The sequence below is a fragment of a genome, unplaced genomic scaffold, assembly GCF_019419815.1.
Source record: "Pyrus x bretschneideri cultivar Hongxiangsu unplaced genomic scaffold, Pyrus_bretschneideri_v1 Contig38, whole genome shotgun sequence".
Taxonomy (NCBI): Eukaryota; Viridiplantae; Streptophyta; class Magnoliopsida; order Rosales; family Rosaceae; genus Pyrus; species Pyrus x bretschneideri.
This window is the reverse complement of record NW_025999701.1, coordinates 4,448,992-4,467,148: the sequence shown is the minus strand read 5'-3', so window position 1 is coordinate 4,467,148 and position 18,157 is coordinate 4,448,992. Positions and strand designations below refer to the sequence as shown.

General features: G+C 38.5%; 1 protein-coding gene and 1 pseudogene across 1 annotated transcript; one reads left to right on the top strand and one right to left on the bottom strand.

Moving 5' to 3' along the window:
- Nucleotides 1-3,071: 3,071 nt before the first annotated feature.
- LOC125468380 (disease resistance protein At4g27190-like) lies at nt 3,072-9,372 on the top strand. Its single transcript, XM_048564038.1, has 4 exons — nt 3,072-3,513; nt 3,612-6,527; nt 6,623-7,034; nt 7,141-9,372. The coding sequence occupies exons 2-4, from the start codon at nt 3,684-3,686 to the stop codon at nt 7,152-7,154; spliced, it is 3,270 nt and encodes a 1,089-aa protein (XP_048419995.1). The 5' UTR covers nt 3,072-3,513; nt 3,612-3,683; the 3' UTR covers nt 7,155-9,372.
- On the bottom strand, nt 7,710-10,221 carry LOC103948025 (annotated as a pseudogene).
- Nucleotides 10,222-18,157: the final 7,936 nt, after the last annotated feature.

The following is an 18,157-nucleotide window of genomic DNA, read 5'->3' as shown; positions in this document are numbered from 1 at the left end:
GTGATTTGTTTAAGATCAAAAGTCTCTTGCATGAAAACAAAGATGATCAACTTTTGTCTATGATCTCCAAGTTGATGCAAGAAAAATATGACAAGTATTGGGGTTCACTTAAGGACATGAATCAATATCTTTTTATAGCACTTGTGCTTGATCCTCGTCACAAATTAGATAAAGTTGTTGATTATTTTGAGATACAATTTGGTGAGGATGAAGAAAAGGTTGAAAGTGCCACAAATGGGGTGAAGGACTTATTGATTGATCTTTACAAGATTCATGAAAATATGTCTTTGAGTACACAACAAAGTATAAGTGGTGGTGGTAGTTCTCAAACGACAAGTGGAGACTCTTCATCAAGCATGACCGAAATAGAAAGAAAGTTGAAAGAAAAAAGTGAAATGAGAAAAGCAAAGAGAGCCCGGGTTGTGCATAATGATGTTGACAAGTATCTTTCCGATCCTAATGAAGGAGAAGAAGAGGAGAACTTTGATGTATTGAATTGGTGGAGAGTGAATGGGGTTTCTAAGTACCCTATTTTGGCACGTGTTGCAAGAGATATCTTAGCTATTCCCGTATCAACCATTGCTTCGGAATCCTCCTTTAGTACAAGTGGACGGATAATTGATCCATATCGTAGTTCTTTAAGTCCAAAAATGGTGGAGGCTTTGATATGTACTCAAAATTGGCTTAGGTCCATTCATGTTGCATTACATCATGAGCCAACCATTGAGGAGATAGAGTTTTGTGAAGAAGTTGAGAAAGGTAATTTTATTAATTGCATTTGATTTTGTTAGATTATTTTAAATAATATTTTAATTAATATCTTTTCTTTTATTATTTGTATGTAGAAATGGCAAGTGGAAGTTCAAAAAAAGGCAATATGTTGCCCCCTAAGCCACTTAAGCATTAGCAAGCAAATTATCATTGAAAAAGTTGGTGGATCACTCTCATACCATTAAGGCATAAGAAGAGTTTGGAAGCTTTGAACTTTGATCATTTGATGTTTATTTTAAGTTTGGACTTTTGGAAGCTTTGAACTTTAATGTTTATTTAACTTTGGACTTTGAAACACTTGATTATAATTGAACTTTGAATTGAATGTTTATTTTCATTGTCTTTGACGATTATGTTTGAATGATTATATTAGAAATTTGGATGATTATATTAGAAATTTGAATGATTATTTCATTGTCTTTGAATGATTATATTAGAAATTTTGGAATACTTATTTTGACGATTATGTTGAAATGGGACTTATTACAAAATGGCTGCAAGTTGGTTTCATACAATTGTTTTTAGCTACTTGGAAGAAAGAGAGAAAAAACAAAAAAAAAAAAAAAAAAAAACCGAACCGGGCCGAAACCGAACCGAGAAAAACCGAACCGAACACAAACCGAACCGAACACAAACCGAAATAAAACCGAACCGAACCGAACCGAACAGTAATTTCGGTTCGGTTTCCGGTTTTGGCAAAAAACCGAACCGAACGGAACCGAACCCACCCCTACCACATAGGTGGAATGTCCTTTTAGATGGTAGGTAAAAATGCCTAGTGGAGGTTCACAAGGAGAAGGTCTTGGTGCGGCCACCGTTGGTGGTGGGCCCCCGGTGTTGCGTGAGAGGGGAGTGAGACACATTGATGTTGGGTGAACATGATAAATCACGAACGGTGAGGTAAGGATGATTTTGTGTGAGTGGGTCATATATCCAACCGGTTGGTTCCCATATGGAATAGGAAAGGGATACTCTTCGCATCTCTTCCATCAAGTTCATCAATATCATAAATTCAGGTTTTTAAAATTTGATCCAACAGGTACAAATATGAATTCATTTTAAAAGTTAAAATAACTTTTATCGTTAATTCAAATTTCAAAGGCCTAAATTTGTGGTCTTTGTAGACTTGATGGAAGGGATCCAGAGAGGATCCCGTTCCTATAGAATAATTTCTCGTTCACAAGGCTATTTTGCCAAGTTAAAAGTGGTTAGGCAATCGTCATTCAATACTACGGTCTAATGGTATTCTTCTTCACTTGAAAGTGAGAGATTTTAGATTTGAATCTCGTGGATGACGAATTCGATATCAAATTAGGTTGCCCATTATGCGACTTAACCGAACTTCCTCTTTTTTTAATGTAAAAATATTAATGTACTAAAAAAAAATTGGTTAGGCAATTTGGGGCCTACAAATATTTTTTATTTTTATTTAAGAAAAAAAATAACATATTCCTCGACACACTTTACACTCCACCAATATTTTATTTTATTAAAAGTAAAATATTGCTTGACATACTTTACACTCCTCCAATATTTTATTAAATTAATAATGTTGAGTGTTGGAAAATGCAATCCCACATTGAAAGCATGAAAAAATATATTATTACGACTAATATTAGTGAGACTAAATTTAGAGATTAAACTTGCAACTTCAATGACGTGTTACTAATAGGAATGAGACGTTTATCAACGTTTAAGTAATAAACCAATCATCAACTTCCATGTTTCCAAAATTTAGTCTTTTTAGTATTACTCATATTACTACTCATAAATGAAGAGTAATGCTAAATAAATAAATTTTTTAGATCATATTTACAAACTATATGATGTGTCACCAATACAAAATAAACATGTTAATCAATACTTCAATAATAATTCAATCATCAACGCCCACGTCATATGGTTTAAATAGATGTCTTCTTAACACCGAGATCTTATGTGATAAAATTCAACATCTATCACATTGTTTATGAGTTAAATTAAGACAATATCAACATATATTGCATTGTATATGAGTTAAGTTAAGTTAGCATTCTAAAATCTTAAAATAGACTACTCAAAATACCGCATGAGTTTACGGTTCTGCCTCAAACAATTGTCTAATCCCTTGAAGATGCTCTTTGAAGATGCGAATGTGCAGTGGGACCCAATTTAGTAGGAGGTACCATGCATTTTCCATGGAATCGGTCAGTTAGATTCCTATGTCGAAGTCGTCTTAAACAAGTCTAGTGGTTTGAACATTGACTAACTACTAGGATGCCCAGCAGGAAATCGAAGAAGCATATTTTTTATAACTTAGCTTTGACTTTCTTTCCGACATGTTGCATGCCTTTTACATTCAATTTCTCGGATTTTACTCCAATGATTTAAGGTTATTCTGAAAATGAACGATTGTTATAATAATAAAACACCCGTAAAATTGATGTGGACTACTGAATCTAATACCCCAACTTGTCAAAGATTGAATCTCAATTGCCATCGCCATACTCTTTGCTCTGTGATCTAAGCCGAGGTGCGCTAACAGCTCTTTTGCAATTCACAACTTGACTCTCCTCGCATTCGATTGCTCTCTTGCAGTCAGTTTGTTGCAGCAACCTTGTTTCTGCTTCAATCACTTCTAGTTTTCATATCAAAAAATCCAAAAGCAAGACATACACTAAGAAGAAGAACAAATGAAAAGAAACATCTATTGCGAAAGAATATGAACAACAACCAGCTTCATGCATAACCAACAGAGATAAGGTATGTCATGCAACCAACTGCCTTGATTTCATTTCTTCTGTTACTTTTTATTGCGAAAGAGAAGTCTACCTGTTTATAATTTGGTTTGTATTCAACAGACGTTTATAAAACCAGTACCAGAAGCAAACGGTGAAAATAGGAACCAGATAAATTAGTCTGCTGACAGAAGCATGGAGTTTCTTTTGGCAGCTGTTTCTGGGATTGTCGGGAAAGTATTGGAGCTCACAGTTCAACCAGTTGGACGGCAAGCGGGCTATATATTTCACCACAAAATAAACCTTAAAAATCTGGAGAGTCAGTTGGACAACCTAGGTGCTTCCAGAAACCGGGTGCAGCATACAGTCAATGAAGTTAAAAGGAAGGGTAGGAATGTGGATATTGACGTCGAGAAGTGGCTGACAAGAGTGGACGAAATTACTGGAGAGGCAAAAGAATTGTTGAAAGATGAACAACAAGCAAAGGCAAGGTGTCTCCATGGATGGTGCCCTAATCTGTTTCTCCGTTATCAGCTAAGCAAGAAATCGAAAAAAATGGTGAAGGGGGTTCTCCAACTCCATGCAAATAAAGAATTTCCCAGATTTTCTTTCAAGGCTCCCCCTCAGGAGATATGGAGCATACCCACCGAAGAGTACGAGGCCTTTGAATCAAGGGCCTCTACCGTGAAGAAAATCATGGAGGAACTGAGGAATCCTAATACCAACATGATTGGGGTGTATGGGATTGGTGGCGTGGGGAAGACCACACTCATCAAAGAAGTTTTCAGGCAGGCTACTAAAGAGGAGTTATTTGATGATGTGGTTCTTGTACTAGATGTCAAACAGAATCCAGACCTGGAAAGAATTCAGAAAGAAATTGCCGAGAAGCTTGGTCTTGATGTTCTTGAAAATCAGACCATAGCTGGAAGAGCGCGAATTCTATGCGACAGGTTAAGAGACACGGAGATTCTTGTGATTTTAGATGATGTCTGGGAAAGAATTGATCTGGAGGCTTTGGGACTTCCCCGGAGGGTATGCAAAATATTGTTGACATGTAGAAGTCGAGAAATACTATCCTCTGAGATGCGTACGCAAAAGGAGTTCGGGCTTCATGTTTTAGGCGAAGAAGAAACTTGGAGCTTATTTGAAAAGATGGCAGGTGATGCTGTTAAAGATCCCGCTATAAGAACTGTGGCAACTGAAGTTGCCCAAAAATGTGGAGGTTTGCCAGTTTTAGTTGTCACAGTTGCAAGCGCTTTGAGAAATAGAAGGACTTTACATGCATGGAAAGATGCCTTAAGACGCTTAAAAAGGTTTGGCAAGGAAGAATTGACAGAAAAAGTATACTCGGCTCTAGGGTGGAGTTACGATCAATTGGGTGATGAGGAGCTCAAGCCTTTGTTCTTACTCTGTGGAATTACTGGGAGAAACTATATTTTTCTTGGAGACTTGCTGAAATATGCTATTGGTTTGGGGTTGTTTAAGAACATCAATACGGTGGAAGAAGCACGAAATGCATTGCATTCACTGGTGGAAAAGCTTAAGGATGCTTGTCTGTTGTTAGACGGTTATGATAATACATCTGTCAGAATGCATGACCTTGTACGAGATGTTGCTATCTCGATTGCATTTAGAGATAAACACATATTATCAGCAGCTTATGGAGATGAGTTGAAAGAATGGCCAGATGAGGGTTTCTTAAAAAATTGCAGTATGATCTCTTTCCCTTGTTGCAATATCCCTACACTTCCTGAAGCTCTGAAATGTGGAGAACTAAAAATGTTCTTTTTGTGGAGTAATGATGACTCGTTTGAAATTCCGGAGAGATTTTTTGAAGAGGTGAAAGAACTTAAGGTGTTGGATTTAACCAATCTGCGGATTCCATCACTACCTCCATCTCTTCAGTTCCTAACAAGTCTTCAAACGTTATGTTTAGATCTATGCGTGCTGGGAGACATAGCTCTACTCGGACAGTTAAGGAACTTAGAGATTCTTAGCCTTTTGGAATCTCAAGTTAAACAGCTGCCAAAAGAAATAGGGCAGTTGAGTCGTCTACGATTGCTGGACTTGAGCGGTTGCTCTGAAATTGAAGTGATTTCACCCGGTGTTATATCTAGCCTGGAAAGACTAGAAGACTTGAGAATGGGAAACAGCTTTAACCAATGGGAGGAGGAAGGAGTCAATGTTGAAAGAAGTAATGCTAGCCTTTCGGAGCTGAAGCACTTGTCTCGGCTAAGCTCATTAGACATACACATTCCAGATGCTAACATTCTTCCAGAAAACCTGTTCTCCGACAAGCTGGAAAGATACCACATATTGGTCGGTGATGCATGGAAATGGCATGGCGTGGATGAAACCTTCAACACTCTAAAACTCAAGCTTACTGCCAGCAATCAGTTGGACGGAGGTTTGAAAATGCTACTCAAGAGATCTGAAGATTTGTACTTCGACGTATTGGAGGGTGTTAATAATATTGTCTGTCATTTAGACAGTGAGGGTTTATTTCAGCAACTGAAACATCTCCACGTTCAAAACAACGCTGAAACTACATATATTATTAACTCGGTCAACTGGAGTTATTCTCATAATGCTTTCCCCATCTTGGAGTCGCTTTTTCTTGACAACCTTGTTAGTCTGGAGAGTGTTTGTTGTGGCCAACTCACAGCGGAGAGTTTCCGACAGTTAAGAATCATAAAAGTGGAAAGTTGTCACAAGCTGAGGAATCTCTTTTCATTTTCAGTCGCAAGATGCTTTTTGCATCTTCAAGAGATCGAAGTGGAGAACTGCGAAACCATGACAGAGATTGTTGCGGAAGAAAGGGAAGATAATTTCAGTGATGAAGCAGTTGATCCCCTTGAGTTCTTTCAGTTACGATCTTTGACATTTCGGTGTCTACCCAATCTTATTGGTTTCTCCTCCAAAGGCAGCAAGCCTGTTGTTACTACCGGGTTGGACGAACAATTAACAAATGGAGAGTTCAACATAATCATTCTGGAGAATGAGATTGGAAGGCCCGTGCAACAGTTCATGAATGGTCAGGTATGTTCGTTAGTTTCAATTTTATAGAGCGGTTGTCATAGCATTGCATTGCGTCTTTCTTCGTCTCTTAAAGAAATATTTGTCGTGATCTGCAGGTTGTGTTCCCAAGCTTAACAAGCTTGATCGTGGATCAATGCGATGGTTTAAGATTCATGTTTTCATCTTCCATGGCTAGAAGTCTAGAGCAACTCAAATATCTTCAGATATCTCGGTGTCATCTCATGGAAGAGATAGTATCAACACATGAATCCGGTGAAGCAAATGCAGATAACATGTTTTGTAAGTTAGAACATCTGCACCTAGAAGATCTTCCAAACCTTGCCAGATTTTGTGCAGGAAGTTGCATTGAATTTCCGTCCTTGGAGAGATTAGACCTACGGTACTGTCCGAAATTGGGGGCATTCATCTCGAATAAGATGAGTAAGGAGATCACAATCTCTAAAGAAATTGAAGGGAAAGGCTCAAAGGATAATCTCCAAACTGATAAACCTTCCTTTTTGACGAAAGGTGAAGCGTACCTCTGTTTCTCTTTATATCATCATTTCAATATTTTCGTATTTGTCTTCGATAGAAATGGTTTCTGATCAAGCCAATGCGATGAATATATATGCAGGTCGGATAATCTAGCTTGCACAGATCATTCGTCTTTCGGCCTAACCAAGTTTCTTCGACAATACGCATTATTCAGACGAAGGTGAAACTGATAGACATGGGTGACTTGTTATCTGGTGTATAGATATATCTGCAGTATATTAGGAACGTAAATCTTGTGTAAACATCGATGATATTATGTAAGCGTTCTTATGTGTGTATTATTTATTAACGTTTCTTGCGCTCCAAGACGCTTATATTTCCTTGTAAAGAGGTTTATGTAGGAAACGTCTTGTATAAACATTGCAATAACAGTCACTGTGACAGCTGAATTGCACTTGCACTTGCACTGTCACCTCTAAATCCCAAGTTTCTTGGTTTTGACGGGAGGTTCGATTAAAAGAGTGAAGGAGAAGTAGAGAGTTGAGGAGGAAGTAGGGACGGTGAGGGAGGAGGAAACGGAAAGCAGTGAGCAGTGTTTAATATGGTGGACTCCATTGCCCCAAATTCATGGGGAAGAAGACAATGAACAGTCAATCATCTTCTTCTTTTTTATTTTTATATTTTTAAAGTTTTTAATTATAAAAAATAAAATTTGGTTTTTTATTAGAGTAAATTATAACAATGCCCCAAGACTCCCTGCGGTCTGCTCAAACCAGTTGTGGCACTCACAGACCCTGGACTCCCTGGTGAAGAGAAAAATGCCCCAAGAGCCTCTAGAAAGAACCTCTTATTTGGGACAATACCATCGTTTTCCATGGATTTCAGCAGTTTCTCTAGAAACTCCTTCATGTTGGCCTAGGTGTAAGCCTTGTATAAAAGTTTATACGTTGATGCATTTGGGCGTACCCCAATACTATTTGCACGCACAAAATGCTTATCAGCTTCCATGGGCAAACCATTCATGCAGTAAACATCAAGCATCGCATTAAGCGTTGAAAACTTTCACTCCCTTCCAGATTCAGCCAACCTGTCAAATACCTCCCTAGCTTTTGAAACACAATCACATAACCCATACGTCATGACAAGACTCTCATATGTTACGAAGCTTGGCGTGTATTTCATGTCAGTCATCTTCTGCAATACATGTTCCGCTTTCTCCTTAAGCCTTGCCTTACCATAATTTATGATCATTGAATTAAACGTAGGGAGTGTTGGCTTACCTGTTCCATCTTATCGAATTGTTGCTTCTTCCCATATGAATCAATCAGCAAATTAAGGGTGATGATGTCAGGCTTACACTGATTACTTTTCATGCGAGAAAGCACAGATTCCATTTCTCTGATATTTCCATTCTTCCCATATGCATCCATTACACCATTATACGTATAGATATCAGGGGAAGCAACGCTCTCATCAAGATCCTTAAACAAAGCATTAACTTTCTCTACATTTCAAGATTGTGCAAAAGCTCTCAAAAGAATGTTGTATGTCACAACGCTGGGTTGGCACCGTTCCATTCCCTTCATCTTGTTAAAGTATCCGAGAGCTTTGTCCAAAGCCTTCGCTTCATCCTTGGAGTTAAGGTGGGCTGAGATGAGTGCATTGTAAACACAAGTATCAGGCCGGCACCCACTATTATGCATCTCAGAGAAAAGCCACATTGCCATCCGAGTTTGGCCTTTCTTTCCCATAACCGAGATCAATTTTGAATACACGCCATTATCAGCAACATACCACCGCTGTCTTTGCATCCATCTGAATACCTGAGTGTGGCTTATGTACGTGAAACTATCTTCCATCCTATCACAATTGCTGCTAGAAAATACTCACACAGGAACTGACATGTCTTACATAAAAGTAGCAGTATACCACTATCAAATGCACCGAAACGTAAAAACTAACTGTTCACATTACAAGCACATCGAACTCACACGATTTCGAAAAACCCATAAAATTCATGCCACTGCCATTATTTAAAATGTCCGACCGTGTACTCAAAATGCCTGCTCTAAAACATATACATTTCTCCTTGCATTCTATTACCCTATATAGTGTATCATGCACAATAACCATACATACCAAATTCACATCGTTTAGGAAGCTGATTTCCACACACCATTTTTAGCCTCCCACACGTCTCTCTTTGTTTCTGGTCATCGGATTGAATAAATCAAACAGAAACAATGACAACATTAAGCAGTAAGAGGAGAAAAAGGGTGTCCTTATCATTTCCCCATCGATTAATCAAGTTTTCGACTATTAATGGCGTTCACAGATCAAACCACAGCAAAAAAATCAAACAATTTAAATTTAAAAAAAAAAAAACAAAACAAAAAAGATTGAAAATTGAGCTGACCTCTAAGCACTGAAGCCATTTGTCAGCCTTCCCAAGCTATTCAAAAAGCATAAAGCAATGCTCCGTCCTCACAGTCTTAACATACTTATTTAACGTCTTCAACAACGGCTCTTTGTCACTGAAGCTCCTCATGAGCGTCCGTACCACCTCCCGGACTTCCGGGTCCTCGGTCTTTGGTCCCGAATTTCTTTTGGGTCGGGTCGAAATGCAGGACATTCGGGTCGTGGGTCGCTTCCGAAGAAGCAGATGCGGAAGCCATGGCTGGGTTAGGTTGTAATTTTGTGAGGAATGAATGGCAAATGGGAATGTGGAGGATTGGAGAGAGTTGGGTGAGACTGTTAGGGACATTGTGGGTTCTCGGCGTGGGGGAGGACAAGGTTTTAAAGGAAGAACACGGCGGAGCAACCGGCAAGTAATGGGGCGGCTTGGTTTTGAGTTGGGGGTGGGTGAGGGAGAGATGTGGTCTCAAAAAATTCTGAAGTCTCCGCCCTTTCTTTTTCATCTTTTTTTTCTTTAGTTTTCTACAATTTTTTTTTATTTTTAAAATGAATGATATTAATTAGTAATATTTTCTTTGCTTTTTTTTTTTTTGAGTACAAAGGCATATTTTATTGCCAACAAAAAACAAAATTTACATTACAAAACTTACACAGTCGAGGCCCCAAACAAATATACAAAGAAAACGTGGGCCTTCCAGACAAAACAGCATGAGCATAACCAAGAGATTAGGCCGAAATACAGAAACAATTCAAAATAAAAAGAAACCCCTAATCTTCTGCAACTATAGCCGCAACACCTCTCGTTTAGTACATACAATGGACCCCAATGAATGCCATAAATCCGACCAATCGACGCCTCATAGGTGGAAGGAAGCAAGACACCATCATCCATCAAAGAAAACCTCTCCGATTGCAGTCACCAAGTAGAAAAAAAAAAACAAAGAAGCCAGTGGGATCTCCACTTGCGACATTGCCAAGGAAGGCAGACTAAGAGAAAGTGGTGGTGCGAACATGCGAGCCAATGTGAACACCGGAGCTCTACACACCCTCTCGATGTACTACAACAAATTGCAGTTGAAAGTGATTGCAAATTGGATATGGTATGATATTGATGAACGTTAGAAAGAAAAAAACGAATTGCAAGGATGGAGAAGGTGGGTGAAGATGGAGGGATACCAGGGGTTAGATAAAAGAAAAGATTGGTTTTGAGGACCTAGGCTAGGAGGATCAACAATATGTGGGTTGGAAAGAACATATTGAAGGGAAAAGATAGCAGGGGAAAACAATAAAAGAAGGTAAGAAAGAGAACAACAGAAAGTAGAAAGAAAAGACTGCCACCAACCCTAGCCATGGCTATGTAAACACGAAAATTCTGTAACGAATGAAACGAGAACAGGTGCACAAAGTAGATTTGTATTGATTTGAATTTGTAGGTTACAATCTTTGTTTACAATTTTCCTTTGATTCAGTCTTCAAATTTGATGTAGATGTGTAGGTTGATTATTGATCCAAGGGTCGAGATGACTTGATCTCGGACAAACAATTGAACGATTGCTTCAAATTTTGAGCTTGAAAACAACATGTGGATGGTCTTTACCTCAAGGTGCGGCAAATATGATGTTGATGCGGGTTTTCGTTGATTCAAGGGTCTTGACGACTTGATCTTGAAACGAACGTCATTACAATTTTATGAGCTTGCAACAAAGTCTTGAAGGAATCAGCACAAGTGCTTGTTGATTCTTCAAGAGAGTGCTTCAGCTTTGGTGGAAAGAAAGCTTCGACTTTGGTTGTATATTCTTCGGAGAGAGCTTCGGCAGCGTTTTAGTCTTCAAAGGTTTGGCAGAGGTTCTTCTGAATGCTAAAATTTTTCGACCCTTATGCTTGTAGGAGGACCTTGTATTTATAGGCTTCTCAAGGCTTGCCTTTGGGTGGATTTGGCTTTGATTTATGTCCTAATTCTTCCATGGGAGAATATAGGGATGTTTTGTGTCTTAATTTTAGTCATCTTTACTCCCTTGGCCGAATTATAGGGTCTTTGTTGCTTATTTTGTGAGCAATCTTCAATTCTTGCTTGTTTTATGAAGATATCTTAACTTTCTTTCCGGTTTTGAGAACATTTTGAACTGTTGCTATCATTTTTAAGAGAGGTTTTCTCTCTTTGGCCGAATTCTGGGAAGTTTTAAGCTTCTTTTGCTTGATTTGTGCCACATGTCATTGATGACTTGTCCATTTGTGATGAGTCATATGCCACGTGGGGCTTTGTGATGCATCATTTGTATGCAACAAAATTTACATGTCTACAAATGCCCACACTTCAAGGTGTGTTGTAGGCATGTGCTTGCCACATGTTGGAAATGTGTTTTGAAGTCCTGCAATGTGAATGTTCTAACTCAGGGTCGTTGAGACTTAATCTTGAATTAGTTTGCTTCTTCAAGGGCCGTTGAGGCTTGGTCTTGAGTTGAGGTGATGAATTTTGTCAAAGGCCATTGAGGCGTATTTCTTGATAGAAACATTTCTTCAAGGGTTGCTGAGGTTTGGTCTTGGGTTGAAATGAAAGTTTTCTTTAAGGGCCGTAGAGGCTTGATCTTGAATGAAGTGATGAATTTCGTCAAGGGCCGTTGAGGCGTATTTCTTGAACGAAACATTTCTTCAAGGGCCATTGAGGCTTGATCTTGAATGAAATGAAATTTTTCTTCAAGTGTCGTAAAGGCTTGATCTTGAGTGAAAAATGAAATTTTCTTCAAGGGCCATAGAGGCTTGATCTTGAAAGAAATGAAATTTTTTCTTCAAGGGCCGTAGAGGCTTGATCTTGAATGAAAATTTGAAAATGGACAAATCGACACATACTTATTGTGCGTATTTGATTTTCCATAATCTTTGGCAAAATAAATTTGGTGTATTTTTTGAATTTTTTCCTTGTGGTTGTAGGAAAAAAATGTTTTTTCCTTTTTTAGGTAGGAACCTCCTTCAATTTCCTTCAAAATGTCGGAAAGCTTTGGTGATTTCCTTCAAGGTTTGGAAAGCCTTGATGATTTCCTTCAAGATTTTGGAAAGCTTTGATGATTTCCTTCAAAGTTTTGGAAAGCCTTGATGATTTCCTTCAAGATTTTGGAAATCCTTGATGTTTTCCTTCAAGGTTTTGGAAAGCTTTGATGATTTCCTTCAAGGTTTTGGAAAGCTTTAATGCTTGTCCTTGGGTAAGTAGGATGTGCATTTTTTTCTTTCCTCTTTTCTTTTTTTTTTTCGGCCAAGGGGGTATTTTCCCTCTTAGTTTGTGAAACTTGAAGATTTTTCCTTGCTTTGGAGGGATTCCCTTTTGTATTTTGGCACGGAAAGGTACTTTCCTTTGTTATTTTGGAAATTTTAAAGCCCTTTCCTTATTTTATTGTTTTTCATTTCCTTTTCTTTTCTTTGCTGATTTTTGGTGCCAAAACAACATGCTTTTGTTTTGGGAAACTTTGAAGATTTGTCCTTGGTTTGGGAAACATGTCATTTGATTTGCACGCCAAGTTTGAGGTTGATATCTCTTTTGGAAAATTCTAAAAAAAAATATGGGAAAAGTAGCTTTATCTCTTATGTTTTCAGGCATATATCAGACACCACTAGGAAAAATCAGGAAAGCCTTCAACTCGTCATTTTCCTACAGCTGTGCAGTTCTTACAGGAAAACAACTTCTGCGGGATTAACTTTGAAAATTGGAATGTTTGGCTTTTGGGAAAATTATGAAATTTTAATACAACAATCATCAGCCTCTTAGCTTCCTTCTCTGGGCTTACATCAAAATTCCTCTGGAAAGTCGAATTATCACTAAAAACGTCCTACTTGCGCAGATTGGCTGAAACTTGCCATTTTTTGCTTGGAATTTGCTTCGTTCTTTCGGTTGGAAGGTGCAATGTGCTTCCTTGTTTTGATTTTCCTTTTGCTATTTAGGTATGTATTCCTTTATAGCATTAAGAAGCAATTGACCCCTATTTATAGGACAATTGGGTGTGTATTTTTTTTTCACAATTCACATCATTGCCATGTGCTTGCTTCTGTGCTTTGCTGCTTGCTTTCCATGGGTTTTTCTTGCTTGGAGCTTGCTGCAGTGCGTCACTTTTATAGTGTGGTGTTGTACAAAAGATTGCAACGAGTATGCGCTGTGTAGTGCCTTTTGGTCATAGTTTTCCCTTAGTGGTCACGTTGCCGTGCAGTGCAAGAAACTGCTTGCGTAATCGCTGTGGGGTTACGTAGCATTTTGGTTTTCTTTGCTACTGTAACGTGCGTTGAAAGACTATTTTGTAGCTGCCTTCTTTATCGTGCAGTGCAAGAAACTGCTTACGTAATCGTTACGGGTTTACGTAGTGTGATTGTGTAGCATTTTGGTTTTCTTTGCTACTGTAGAGCGTGTTAAAGGACCGTCTTGTAGTTGGCCTATTTGTCATGCAGTGCAAGAAACTATTTACGTAATAGCTGCGAGTTTGCGTAGCATTTTGGCTTTCTTTGCTACTGTAACGTGCGTTGAAGGTCCATCTTGTAGCTGCCCTCTTTATCGTGCTCTTCAAGCTTTTGTGGCTGATTTCTTTTTGTTGTTATGACTTTGTCATCGTCATCCTTCAATGCTTATGAGGTTTGTCTTGCATGTCTTTTGCTTTAGCGAAGCAATTTTTTCTTCTTTGTTTTTTTCTTGCCATCCCACCTTTGTGTTGATGTTGTTTTGTTTGTTTTGTTGCAGCCATGGTATTTCAAGTGCTTTAAGAGCAATACCATCACTATTCTTGCGAAGGAAAGCGATCCGCAAGATAGGGGAACGACATTGAAACTTTATGCGCTGTTGATCAGCCCTAAGGTGCTTGTTCTTCCTGCAAAAGATAACTCGATGCACATCAAGTTATGGTCTTCTGAAGTGTCTTGACAGGTGACGGATTTTTGTTGTCCAAATACAAAGAAGAAGGCATGTACATCGAGGATTCTTGTTTTGAATCATTCACACTGTTTGAGCTTCTTAGCGATTGTATCCGCAACGGAGTTGTGACTTGGCATGACGCCTTGTCGACTACTGAAGAAGCTGCCTTTGATGAGTTTTACTAGGGGTGGCTTGAAGATGTCTTGAGTTGACCCAAATATATGCTCACCAATGTTGGCCTTTATCACGCTGTGTACACATCTTTGTTTAGCTATGATCGTCATCCTTCTATCATTCGTGTGTTTTTTGAGCATTGGTGTTCAGTAACTAACACACTTCACACATCTTAAGGGGAGATGTCGATTTCACTTTGGGATCTCCACAAAATAGGAGGCTTGCCAATTTAGGGAAAATTTTAAGACGAGGTTATTCCTAGTGTGGATGAGTTTTCTTATCGCAACAGTCGAGGTTTGCCTGCAAGTTGCCGCTATTTGGTTGTCTGTCATAGCCAACTAGAGCTAACCTATCTCACCTAATTAGTCGCCTTCCTTAGATTAAGGAAATGCTTTATCTACTTTACACTAATCAGTCACTTCCCTTAAATTAAGGAAAAACAGATTTTACCACAAGTATGGGCTTAAGCTTACCCTAGAGATACAACCAAGGTAACTTACCCTAGAAGCTAACCCTAAACCCATCGGAACACACTTCAACACTTCATTCCTTCAACATTCCCCCTCAAGCTGGATTGAGGAGGTTAATTGAGCCAAGCTTGCCCAAAAAATGATGAAGTGGAGCTGATGCCAATGCCTTGGTAAAGAGATCTACCAATTGATCATGGCTTCGTGTGAAGATGGTTCGTATGACTTGAGTTTGAACTTGAGCTCTAATGAAATGGTAGTCCACTTCGATATGTTTGGTCCTTTCATGAAACACAGAGTTGGCAATGATGTGCATGGCTGCTTGATTATCACACATAAAGGACATAGAGGATGAAGTAGGGAACCCTTAGTATGAAAGAAGCCCTTTAAGCTAAATAAGTTCACATGCAATGGCTGCCATTGCTCGATATTTAGCCTCTGTGCTGGAAGAGCAATTACTTGTTAGTTTTTGCTCTTCCAAGTAACAAGATTACCCCTCACAAATGTACAATAGCCTATGGTAGATTTTCTATCAAATGCATTCTCTGCCCAATCTGCATCCGTGTAGCCACTAATGGTAATGGACTTATTGTTACGCATGATGATTTCTTACCCTATTGACCCCTTGAGGTAGCGCAAAACTCTTTTAACAATGTGAAGGTGATCAATAGTGGGAGATTGCATAAATTGGCTTGCTAAGTTCACTGCATATGTGATATCTAGACGTGTGATGGTGAGATATATAAGCTTCCCTACTAACCGTTGGTAATAACTCACATCATGCATAGCTTCTCCATCTGTATTGAGCCTCAGTTTGCAATTCATAAGAGTGATGGCAGGTTTCCAGTCAAGCATGTTTGCTTCTTGAAGAATATCTAGTACATATTTGCGTTGATGGAGAAATAGCCCTTTTGAAGATGTTGCCATTTCAATACCCAAAAATTACTTAAGCCACCCTAGATCTTTAATAGCAAACGTTTGATGTAGTGAACGTTTCAGTGCCTCAATGTCAACAACATTGTCTCCTATGATAATAAGATCATCCACATAAATGAGAACCACTAATTTCCCACTGGTACCAGTTCTTACAAACAGTGAGGAATCAGCATTACTTCACATAAAACCAACCTTCTCAAGTACTGAATTGAGCTTGGCATACCAAGCTCTTGGGGATTATTTCAATCTATATATTGCCTTGTGCAATTTACACACCATGTTGCCTTTAAGACCATTACAGCCTAGAAAGGGCTACATATACATTTTTTCTTGTAACTGTCCGTGAAGTAATGCATTCTTCACATCCATTTGATAGAGGGACCACCCACAATTTACAGCAACTAAAAGTAAAACCCTCACGGAATTCATCTTGGCCACAGGTGCAAATGTTTATTTGTAATCTACCACAAAGGTCTGGGTGAAACCTTGAGCTACAAGTCTAGCCTTGTGTCTCTCGATAGAACCATCAACCTTCAATTTGATCTTGCAAATCCAACGACTTCCAACAATCTTTTTTCCTGGTGGTAGTTGAACTAAACTTCAGGTGTTATTTTCTTCTAGTGCATGAAGCTCATCTGCCATGGCTTGATTCCATTGTGGAAGGAGTGATGCTTCTTGGAAACTTCTAGGTTCATAGTGTTTATCAATTTCATTAAAAAATGCAGCATGAGATGTAGAGAACTCACAAAACTGATGCTTTCAATGATAGGGTGTCGTGAGGCATAAGTAACATAATCTTGCAACCTAGTTGGAGGTTTCCTTGTTCAAGGAGGATTTCTTTTAATCACTTGAGGCTCTGTGAGAGGTTGAGAATGATCAGAATGAGACTCATCATTCTCTTCACTAGCAGGAATCGGACTAGAAGTGATTGAGTCAGTTTGCACTTCTTCAATATCAAAAATCACAGAAATTGAGTTTTCTTCAAACACATGAGGATTGAAGTTCTGAGGGAATCGAAATAATTCAAACAATTCCTCCCCCTGACTTGTAGTAGTTCCTTTGGAAGTGAAATAAGGACAGTCTTCTTTAAACTTCACATCTCTTGACATAATGCACTTCTTAGTGGCCGGATTGAAGCATTTATATCCATTTTGGGTGGAAGAGTATCCCATAAACACACACTTGGTAGCTCTGGCATCTAATTTATCATGATTCAAGGCTTGAATGTGAACAAAGCAAACACATCCAAATACCTTGAGGTGTGTCAAATCAATCTTTCTACCTTTAAGTACTTCATAGAGAGATTTGAACTCTAGCACTTGACTTAGGAGTCGATTGATGAGATAAATGGCAATGAGGATTAAAAATGACCAAAATTTCTTTGGAATATTCATGGGAAGCATAAGAGCACGAGTCTTCTCTAAGAGATCCTTATTCTTTCACTCGGCTACTCCATTTTGTTAGGGAGTTCCTACACAACTGGTTTGATGTATAATGCCCTGGGAACTTATGTATTGAAGCATGTTGTTGGATGGAAATTTAGTGCCATTGTCTGATCTTAAGACTTTAATGTTTGATTGAAATTGAGTTTTAACTTGTAGATGAAAGTCTTTGAAAATGTTTGGGACTTCACTCTTTGATTTCGTAAGGTATAAAAAACTCATTCAAGAGAAGTCATCAACAAATAGAACAAAATACTTGAAACCTTCCATTGATTTAGTTGTTGGTCCCCATACATCAAGTGAACCATTTCAAAAGGTTTACTTGTCATGGACATTGAATTACCAAAAGGTAGTCTAGTAAATTTAGAAAATTGACAAGTATCACAAGTAAGATGAGATTTACGAAAAAAGTGGAAATAGTTTTGATAGGATAGCTTCTGAGGGATGAGCTAATCTCTTATGCCAAAGTTGGTTTTCATCTATGGACCTTCGATTGAGCTTGAAGAGCCTGAGAAAAGCAGGCATTCTTGCACAAGTAGTAAAGTCCATTTATGAAGACCCCTTCACCAATCATCTTCATGGTGAGAACATCCTAAAAAATTACATTATCTGGTGAAAATAACACGACAATTTAGGGTGTTTGTGATTTTTCCAATTGACAAAAGTTAGAAAAGAAAGGTTGGTACATATAAGGCAGTGGAGGGTATTTTGTGAGAGAGTAAGTTTACTTCCCCTTTGCCCAAAACTAAGACATTTTTTCCATTTGCAACTAAAACATGTGACGGACTCGAAAAACATGTAAAATGATGCAAATTTGTGACTTTATTTATCATATGA